At 41.6% G+C, this 10,870-nt stretch overlaps 1 protein-coding gene across 1 annotated transcript; it reads right to left on the bottom strand.

The window, feature by feature from the left end:
- Nucleotides 1-1,102: 1,102 nt before the first annotated feature.
- On the bottom strand, nucleotides 1,103-10,866 carry PCTP (phosphatidylcholine transfer protein). The gene is made up of 6 exons (XM_053994768.1): nucleotides 10,654-10,866; nucleotides 7,728-7,845; nucleotides 4,099-4,178; nucleotides 3,585-3,756; nucleotides 2,858-2,925; nucleotides 1,103-2,331 (listed from the first exon to the last, which is right to left on the bottom strand). Exons 1-6 carry the CDS (start codon nucleotides 10,816-10,818, stop codon nucleotides 2,266-2,268), a joined length of 669 nt encoding a protein of 222 aa, XP_053850743.1. The 5' UTR covers nucleotides 10,819-10,866; the 3' UTR covers nucleotides 1,103-2,265.
- Between the last annotated feature and the right edge of the window lie 4 nt (nucleotides 10,867-10,870).

Here is a 10,870-nt window from a genome sequence, read left to right as displayed (position 1 = left end):
TTTAATCAGTCATTAATAATGTTCTAAAATGATTTAAGAATGTCTTTACATTCAAAGACTGAAAATACCAACTCTTCCAAGTCACAATCTTCCATTCAGATACGAAGCTGCATCACACAGGCTGGAACTTTTCTTCCCTGGTAATACAAGATGTGTGTAGTAACCCAGACTTCAACTGAAGTGTCACTGTATATTTATGTTACTTTAAAAGCCCACGGGGAACTAAAGACAAGATCTGATGTCACTTTCATCTCACATCATTGCTTAGTTGCTGGTAAACAGTGGAAAAGCTGGGTTTAGTATCTGCTATTTAATCAAACGTGTTTTAATTTAGAAAGTTGAGTATAGCACAAGAAGCTGCCTGTGCAATGATTTCAGTATGGATATGTGAGCAAAGGCCATGTATTCTACATGCTCAGTGCGGGGTCTGCAGGAAATCAAATTTTCAGCAGGATTGACAATGGAGCCATTCAGCCTCCTGAGCTCTCAGCCTCAGCACACTGCACACACATGGATACTCTGTCTTGGTAACAAGTAACTAAGACAAAGTGAGTTCATGATTATGAAATGCTTTCAGTCTTCCTCCTGCTTTCACTTCCTTAAAGACTAAACAAAATTAGATTGTCTGGAGAAAAAGAATGAAAAAATGACCTCTTTTGTACATGGTTCATCTCTGCACATACTCGGCTCACTAGGCAAACTTTGCTTGTAAACATTTCAACTCAAATTTTAAGGTAGGTTTACAATTACAGGTAGGTTTTGGACTATTGTGGCACAGAGTTCAGAATTTCTCAGAACGAACTAGAAATTAATTAGTCTGCATCACTGTTCCAGGAAGATCCATCCTCAGACAGTCTCCTTTTAAAATTTTGTTATATCATGTTGTGTAACACTGTAATATTCAATCCAGTGACAGTCTCCAAGTCAAACACATTGAAAAATGCCTGAACTGCTGGCAGAACACAAGAGTCCTGCTTAGTTCTAATCCAACTTTTTCTTTCAAAATCCCTTACACATAAGGCAGCTCACAGTATCAGCCTGTCATTTGTGACCTGCCCAGCATGGAACTCTTAAACCTAGGAGACAGAACAAGAACACTGCATGGGCAAAATAATGTTTTATTGGAAGTATATATTCACACAAGGTATAGAGGCAATAATTTAAATTGTTTATTTTTTAACAACACAAAGCTACTCCATTACCAGACTTATTCAGAAAGAGGATTAGATTTAGGAAAAATGTAGAATATTTTAAATCCCTGAGAATAACATCCTTGCATTCTTTTATGCACTCCCTGCCCACCCCCCTCCCCCTGCCCCTAAAAGGTGCTGGAAATTTCATTTCCTGCTCAGTTAAGCTTTTAGTGCATCACCATCCATTCTTTATATCAGCATGAAATTTAAAAATGCAGGCAAGCTCAAGTTCCACATCAAGCTCATCCACATTCAGTGGCAGGCACCCAGTTTAAAATTATTTCCAGTTTCAAGGTGGTATCCAAGCTGCTTTATAGGTAAGGCTACTGACTCTGAAGATGAAACTTGTTCCCCTTAAATCAGACATGCAAGAAGTCACCTCCTCCTTTTCTTCTAGCTGGACACAGCTAAAGGTTTTTACATTTCACACAGAAATATGGAGCTGTGAATGCAAGGCTTTAGGCTCACTCTTTTTACGTCTGGATTTAAGGGAGCTTAGCATCACAGACTTCTACTGCACATTTCTAGAAATTTCCTCATCCCTCAGCATTTTTTAGGTTTATATCAGGCAGAGAGTTTAAGAATGACAAACTTGGGTAGCAAAAGCATTTCCTCTGATGCAATGCAAGTTCCATTACTTTCAGTAATGGAGTTTCAGGAGGAAGCCATCCTGCAAGGTAACAAAGGCAGATCCAGGCATAACACATGCAGATAATTTGCAGTCCAAGTTCAGACATTTTTCTAGTAAGATTGTTGTCTCTTGTGCAAGGATGCAACATACCCATCACAGAACTCCTCTAGCTGACACCTGACAACCAGCATAAGCAAAGCATGGGGAACAAGACTAAACTTGAGTACTTTCAAAAGCTGCAGCTGATATTGGTGCTACCTTGACAGTGGCCAGCTCTTCAGTTGGAGATGGAAAAAAATCTAATAAAACTAATGGCATAACTCAACTAAAATAAAATTCTTTCCAATATTAGAGGTAGATTTTTTTCCAGTGTAATATATAACATCTGCTCCTGTAAGAGCAGAGATCTAGGAATTAAATGATTAAGATCAATTTCAACACCTATGTGCTCTTAGAATAAATAAGGCAAGCTTTTTGTATATCCTTCAAGAAAGCAGGCACACCACTCTGTAAAGAGAAAGGCAGAAAAGTTATTCTTGCATAATGAAATCAATAAAAACTATAAGCAAGATGAGAATTGCCATTATATAGATCAAGGATTTCAAACAGATACACAGTTATAAGATCTAATATACAATTGTCTATGATACAAGTCTAAGATCAGGTACATAGCATCAAGCCATTCCTTGAACACTTTGGGAACAAACTGTATTGTTGAAGTTTGCTTGTCTTGAGGCTATTCATATATAGCCTGAAACACAGATTATTTGGGGTTTGCTGCAGAAATTTACCTGCCATGTTGACAAACCAAAGGAATTTGACAGGAATTAAAATAAGTAAATAAATTAAAACCATTGTCATGAGAGTATACAATAGTGACACTGTAAATATGGGACCATGTAAAAGCTAGGAAGGCCAATAGATCTGTTTCAGAAAAAAATAATTCTGCCCAAACGTAGAAGATGGGTATGACTGCAGTGAATTCATTGTTTGAAAGATTAGCCAAAGATCATTGTCTGTAACCTTTCCTTACCTTGGCAGCCCAGTTGACCAGCCAGGATGGAATCATGCCACCAGGATTATCAAAATAGTACATATAGACTAGAGAGGAGAGAGAAGTTACCAGATGCCAGTTACCTGAGACTCAGCTGTAACACACTGTGACAGAAGCTATCAGTGTGCATCACTGAAGCACCAACTACCACAGTTCTACTCTAAATTCTGCACAAAAAATCCAACTTTTCCTGAAGTGAAATGTGAAGTAAATATAGGCATTCCCTGTTAACCTCTGGGAAGCTCTGACAGAGCCACAACAGGTATTTAGATTACTGCAAACCATTTTTGGCACCCTGTCTTATAAAATAAGACTGTCTTTAAAACATTAATCTCAAGATAGGAGTCAAGCTCAAGGCAAACCCTTTAATCTATACATCTGTCAAACACAATATTTGAATCATTGCTGAGTTAAGAAAATCGCAGCAGAGTCTCCCCAGCTGAACTGTCTGGCAGGAAAAGAAGTAAAGACTGGGGGTGGGATGGGAGGGCAGAAGGAAGTGGTCAGTAGACTATTCTTAACCACCCAGCCCAACTGCTAAATAAAAAGATTATTCACGGTAGTGCACTGCACTGGACATTTCCAAAGGTTTAATTCATTTTATAGTAACCCTTGTCTTAAAATTTCCAGTCCCCCTCTTTGTGTGTTTTGCTGATACATACATTCTTGGCTACACGACTTGTCACACATTTTCTTGACCTCTTACCTTTACATCCAGCCTTGCCATCACTTTCAATTACCAGGCTTTGTTTATAGCTCTTAACTCTGATAATACCAGGCTTCTCAGGGCACTGAGGAACAGCCACACTTTTTGCTAACACAACCCAGATCTTCCTCCCATGCACATCCATCTCCCGGCACTCCCGGATATAGACATACTGCATTGCAAGTTGAGGAGGCATGTCAAAACAATGTCAATTTGAGGGATGAGGAGTTGACAAGTGAATTCCATCACAAACAGGCCCTCCTTCAACTCCTTCAAGTTATTTCTCATGTCCCTTCAGGACTCAATCCTGCAGAGCAGTAATTCAGCTATGTGAGCTCTAGCTCTGTGTGGGAAGAGGCACCCACACTCCTCTTCATGCCATATATATTCATGTAACAGGAGGACTGCAAGATCTTAGATCAGTGCAGCAGAGTGATGGAATCAGCTCATTGTTGGGATTCCTGGATGACCAAGTGGTAAAAACTGCAAGAGGAACGAAAGCTTGAAAGGATACATCTCTGTTTGAAAGAGGAAAAGGGTACTTCACTTCCCAGTAGATTACTTTTTCACCATCATATGTTTCCTCATACAGTTCTACAGTTGAAAGAAGAAGACTGTTAGATATTTTTCAATTCTACTGCAACAGAAATATAGATGGGATCAAGAACTGCTCAGATTTCTGACATGAACACATTTTACATGCAACCCTGGTATCAAAATTGATATGTATGTAGAATTTTAGCAGTAAAAGACATTAAGAAGGTCTGTACCAGGATTGTTCAGGAATCAAATACACAAAAATAGGTGGCCTGTTTTTCTGAGGCTATTGGATTAATTGGTGGGAAAAAAAAAACAAAAAAAACCCGCCAAAAAACCCCAGAACATAAAATCAGAACAATTCCGAGGGCAGCAGAGTCAAATTCATTTTCCAACAGTTTGTTCATTCAAAACCTTTCCATCTCATAGCTTTTTCCTCACCTGTGCATGTTTTGCACAAGTCCAAGTCACAAGTACAATGTGCTTTTTCACAGGCATGTCATTACCCTTGTAAATTATACTGAATTAACATGGAACTAGGATGAGTGCAGCTTTCTAACACATGAAGACATCTTACATGAGGGATTAATGAATTTTGGAAAAGCTGTCAGGAATTTCACATGCAACAGCAAACTAGAATCTTGAGCAGGTTATGAGCCTTCATTACACCACCTTCAGTCTGCCTAGAAACTCAAATCAGAAGGCAGCAGAATATGAAAAAAGTAACCTAAGAATAGTGCCTAAAACATGGCAGTGACTCAGTTGGAGAGTAGTCTGGCATGAAGAAGAAAAATTAGTTCTAATCAAACCACATAGTCAAGGTTGAAAACCTATCTACAGCACAGCTTCCTTCCCTGAGGCAGCAACTGCCACTATGAGGGCAATGGACCCGATGAGCCATGGGGCTGAGCCAGGGTGAACTCCTGCTGTCTCAGGGCCTGGAGTAAAGACGAGTGTGATCCAGAAAGGTGGTTCATCTTAACAGTCACAGTGGCCTTTTCTTCCTTTACAGCAGACTTGTGCCTGAGGTGCTCTATATCCTCCAGAGCCAGGTTTTTGAAAGTGAGGCCAGAATAATTGGTGATCTCATTGACAAGGCAAGAACGGTGCCCCAGATGGGAGATTCTTTCCCTATATAATATATTCCAAACCAGGCTTCTGTTGGTATGCCCTGCAGATCAGCTGTCACCCACGGAAACAGCTTCTCCTCTTCTCCAGCTGGAGCAGTGCTGGATGCACCTGGTGTTGTAATAGCCCACAACATTTATGTTTTCCACCAGAGGTCACTGGAGCATTGGATTATTCACTTAACTTTCACTTCTAAACAGAGATTTCCTTTTTCAAAGGCACCATGACACTGTTTTAAAGACCCCAACACAACTGTTATTAGCTACCTCATTTACCTGTGTATCTTTGCAAACACAGGAAAAACACACAATACATAAACCACATCCCACCTGCATTCACTTCAAACCAGAATACAGTGCATTTTAATCAATAATCTGATTTCATTTGGCATCACTACAAGAGATCACAAGTCCATTCTATCCATAATAGACATAGCAGCGCTTACTGCTTCAACAGTCAGTTATTACTGTGAAATTGTTGGGAAGTCTGATCTCAATCAGGAAGGGGCTGTAATCAAGAATAGCAAGTTTCAGTATTGCTCAGGCCCAACCATTTTGCATCATGCCACAGAAGCACGTGGTACCTCAGTCACTACTCCACAGTTCAGTCACAACTTCCCTGCTGAATTGGCAGCTGCAGCACAAACCAGGCCTCAGGATATCCACATCTTGTGGATATACAGAAGCATGCAGAAGCCGTTGCCTTTTCAGCTAAAAAGGCAGCTGCTTCTGCTCTGGTCAGGTTTTTCTTTCAGTTCAGCAGAGAATTCTCCTTTGGACTGACACTTGCATGGCTGTAAGACACCAAGGAAAAAAAACAGTAACACCAAGAGCAAGAAGGCTCTCAATGGAAGTTTTCTGGGGTTTCTTCCTAAATGTGAAAGAAAAAGCCCAGGCTGAACTGGGGTTACGTTTAAAACACTGGCTAGCACCCTCATCATATGTACCATCCCAAAAAACAGGTGGGCTTTTGTCAATTTTTAAGTAGAAAGGAAAGCATTACATTATATTTATGCCCTGTAAGAGTTAATTTCTTTGAAATGGTGGACTTAAAACACCAGCACAAGTATAAATTAACAGCTGAACAAAACATGGTCAGCAAGGATATAATTGTCAGCTCTGCAACATTATCTAGCTTTTAGTTTAAGGGCGTAGCTTCCCCCAGCAGCTTCCTTTCTTTTCTCTATGAAGGAATTAAAAAAAAAAAAAGTGTTTATTTAAGAAGCATTAATTTCTCCTAAATGCACTTAAAGACTACTGAAGTACTAAACAGAGTATTTTTACATCCAATACGATAATGTTGAGTCCCACTCTCTTTGCTTCATTAATGGCAAAATGGCTTTTGCTACAAGAAAGCTACTGAGCATTTTGACAATTAACACTTCTTAATGAAGACACTACTCCTTAAATTTGACCAAGACTGACATGAGTTAAATTTATGGGTCTCTGTATCAATGCAGCCAATGGCATTATCAGCTATCATTCAACATGGAGCTGTCCTAAACCTAACGAGCACAATATTTAACAAGTCTTTGGTTTTTAACACTGCTCTTTGTTCAGTAAAACACTTGGACCACTTTTCAGTTTTACTGGCCTGCTCTGACTTCAAGCATAGGCTTAAAAAGAAAAGGCTACCCATCTTTAAAATAAATGGATTACTAGATATCTACATCAGCTGAACCCTTACCTTGTTACTGCTGACTTAAGATGTTTTAACACCATATGGATATCGAGGTTCAAGGCCCTTTTTCAGAGACAACATTAAATAAACTTAACTAAATTAGTTATTTCTTTCTCTGTGAAAGCCTGAAGTTACCACATATTCTCTCAATACACCCATTCCTGACTGTAAAAGGTGCCAAGAACAACCCATGCTTTCAGGAAAAGATATTCCATCATGTGTCAAACTGGTGAAAGCCTGAGGAAAAATTTTCACAGTGAGATTAGCCCTTGAAATAATCTCCCCAAGGACAAATTTTAAGACTCAGCTCACGATGGTGCTAAGCCATCTTGTCTTGACTGTGCTCTCACCAAGGAAGTTTGGACCAGATGATCCAAGAAGTCCCTTCCAACCTTCTATTCCACAATGCAGTGCTCCACTGCCATATGCAAAGATGCACAAAAAGTACTACCCCCATTTTTACCAAGACATCTACTAAAATTTAACCTAAGCATTACAACTAGAAGTTACAAGGTGCTCCAGCATAACCAGTGATGCCAATCATATGCTTTAACCAACATGGAAAGAATTCATTCCAAAGGAAATGGATCCCTCCACCAATCTCTAATGTTGAAACATTAGAGATTCCATATCAGTGTTTACTTGTATATTTGCAAAGTGCAACCTTATCCCAAAAAATATTTAAGTCTGATTCAAAGGTTCTGGAGGCAGTACCTTTGAAATACCTTTGAGGAACGTTTTAGTGGGAACAATCAATGTGGACTCCAGCTTGCTCTTACACTGCCTAGATGAGCTTACCTTTAACATACTGATCCCACTCTTTTCTGAAATCCAAGTCCATGTAGACATCTGCACACAATTTTGGGGGAACGTCAGCAAGACCACCAAAGATTTTATATTCATAAAGTCCTGATTGCTGTGGAAACAGAATGGAGAGAGGAAAAGTCACACAGGAAAGGGAAGTACTCTGCATCAGGGAGAACAGCTGAAGGAAGTTAGGTGGGGCACAAATTACAAATATGCTCAAGAGCTGTGAAAGCAAATATTCAGAAAACAATATAAGATTCAGTCTTTAACCTCTCAACTTTTTGATCTATACATGAAAGTGTAAATCCAGCCAGCCTGACCTGCCCTGCACAATGGCTGTTCCTTCCCTTACACCAGTACCCTTTTACTTCATCAGGAGTTCCAGAGGGAGCATGTTTCTTCACAAACACAGTCCCCTTTTCATCTCCAGTCATCAGTGTGGACTAAATCCTGCCCACACTGAGGTTTACCAGAAGCATTAAATTCTTGTGGCAAGTTAGTTACGCTTACACATCAGGCTGGGATACAAGAATGCTTTACAATGTCCACACTTATATACAATGCACTCATATCTGCCTTGAATATTTATCAGCTATTTTCTTTCAGAACACTGTATGCACTGAAGGGGTGGGGTGCAGGATATCTCCTGTTTTAATGTTACTTTCAACATATGGTAATTCCATCTGTGCCTATAGAGCAATATTTGTACCATTGTTAGAACGAGTTCAGGACTAAGTTAAAACAATGAGAGTTCAGGACTAAATTAAAACAATGAGAGTATTTCAAATATACAGTGTAGAAATCAAATCAAAGCATTCCTAAGGAAAGGAAAAGAAGGATTATACAACAAAAGAAGGATTATACAATAGAAGGATTATCTTCTCTTAGTGAATAGATGAATTTTCTTCTTTTCCTCGCCTTCACAAATCAACTCCAGAAAATGAAGATCTGAAGTACCAGAAAATAGTAATGTCAGCAAGAAGCTTAAGCTACTCATCTTCACTGTGGCTTCACTGAAGCACCAATCACCAGCTTCAAACCTGAACTATTCAACATCTGTGTAACCCCATGCACTCATCATCTTCGTAAGAGGCATCAACAAGAATTGCTCTTACTGTAAATTTTCTTGTGAGAAAAACAGCAATTTACAGAAAGAAAGTTAAAACAAAAGTGAAATGCTTCCATTTTTCTGAGGCATGTCATTAGGAGAGTCAATCAGCTTGGCTGGAATGCAGCACTGAGCAGGAAGACCCAGATCTATTTCTGCAGCCTGCAGAGAAGGTCGAAAGACAAGGCAAAAAGAGAAGGAAACAGGAAGAATAATTGCTGCTTTCAGCTTCCTGGACTACTGTTGCTACAGGGGAGTTGCAGTTCAGTAAGTGCTAAAAGCTAATTTTTCCAGTAACAACTTTAAACAAAGACCCTCCTTCTAGAGTTCATCTTCTCTTGTAGCAATCTGAAGCAACTGAAAGACAAAACAGGAGATTAATTTCCCAGGAGTCACAATATTGGACTTGAAAAGGTCCTTTGCATCCCATGTAGTCTGTCCATCCAGCCTAAACTAGGGGCATCGTATACTACACAAAAAAAATGACAGACACCTGTAAATGATTTTTTTTTTTTAGTTTCAAATAGTCCTTTTAGCTCTACAGTCCTTCTGTATAAAAGCACAAGAGGATGAGGAGGAGAAGCCTAAGCTTCTTTCCATCTCACCAGCTGCATTCATACAATAGCAGCCCAGCCACTGCAATAAGCCAGTGTTTCCCTGCCCATGTGCCTGGCTAAATCCAGCCTCCAGCTTCCCTAAGTTCCTTTGCCTTCATTCACTGCATAATGCATTTACAGGTCTGGGCTGAGCTCTGATCCTAAAGCCTCTACTTCATCCACTCCAGCAGGAACACCCCCAGCACCCTGAACTCCATCTACTCACAAATTCTTGCATGGATACCTGGCAGGCACCCCAGCCTCACCTGTGCTGTGAGCACCTACTGATAAGCTCGTCTTGCCATTGCCAGTCACCACATCCACACTGTAAACAGGGACCATTTATCACTGAAGAAAATTCCAAGGTCTATGAAGTGATGTTTTTTTCAAGAGGCTTTTTCCATCCCATTGCGCCTTTAGCACACCCCTGTACGCTTGCTGGTTTTTTCTAACATTACCATGTCTAAAATGATTTCTCAGAATACAAATACAAAATTGTCATGCAAAGAACAGCATGAAGTCCAGAAGGAGCTGAGAGGAAGCTATGATCACCCAGTTAAAAAACCAGAATATTTATATATATATTTCTTTTATATGGATTTAGAAGTCAGTATTGAATAATAAATCTGTGTCAAAATGGAAACACTGTCAATCACAAGTCAGTTCCTAAGCTACTGAAGCTCTTTAAAGAAGTTAGTCCCCCCAAAAGGGAAGAAAATTTCATTCCAACCCTTTCTGAACTACCTCCTGATTTTAGAGGTGGAAAATCAGTGTGAAGGGAGTTCTGGAGAGAGGCAGGAAGGGGCGAGGGCTCCTGGAGAGAGGATGCTATGACACGGGCGGGGCTTGGGAGTAGATGTTTAGGGACACGCTCCCCTGACCGCAAACCCCCTCCGAGGGGGTTCGGGGGGGTGGCACATCGAACCCCCGGGAGTTCCACATGCTCGCTTCCGCGGGGTCACTGCGGCCCAGCAGCTTTCCCATCAGCACTTAATGGCATTACCCGGAAAGCTGCTTTCTGCGAGCCTGGAGAAACCGAGCCCAGGCCTGTGCGGGGAACCGGCGGCTGCGGGCGGGGTCGTGCGGGCCCAGCATCCCCGCCACCACCGCCCCCATCCCCGCCACCACCGCCCCTATCTCCGTTACCACCGCCCCCATCCCCGCCACCCCCGCCCCCCGGCCGCCCCAGGCCGCGCTGCCCCAGCCCGCCCACCTCGTGGTACAGCCGGTAGATCCGCACGCCCATGGTCTCCACCAGGAGCTGCCAGGGCCCCGCCGCGGCCGGCGCCGGCTGGTCCAGCTCCCGGCAGGCGGCCCCAAACTGCTCCTCCGAGAAGCCCCGCGACATCGGCTCCTCCAGGTCCGGCGGCGCCGCCATCCCCGGCGGCGGCCGGGCGGGCGCAAGCCCCGGCCGGGCACAGCCCCAGTCC

Source organism: Vidua macroura, chromosome 19, assembly GCF_024509145.1.
Source record: "Vidua macroura isolate BioBank_ID:100142 chromosome 19, ASM2450914v1, whole genome shotgun sequence".
In the NCBI taxonomy this organism is placed as follows: domain Eukaryota; kingdom Metazoa; phylum Chordata; class Aves; order Passeriformes; family Viduidae; genus Vidua; species Vidua macroura.
The sequence above is the reverse complement of the archived record's forward strand: the minus strand, read 5'-3'. Positions and strand labels throughout refer to the sequence as shown.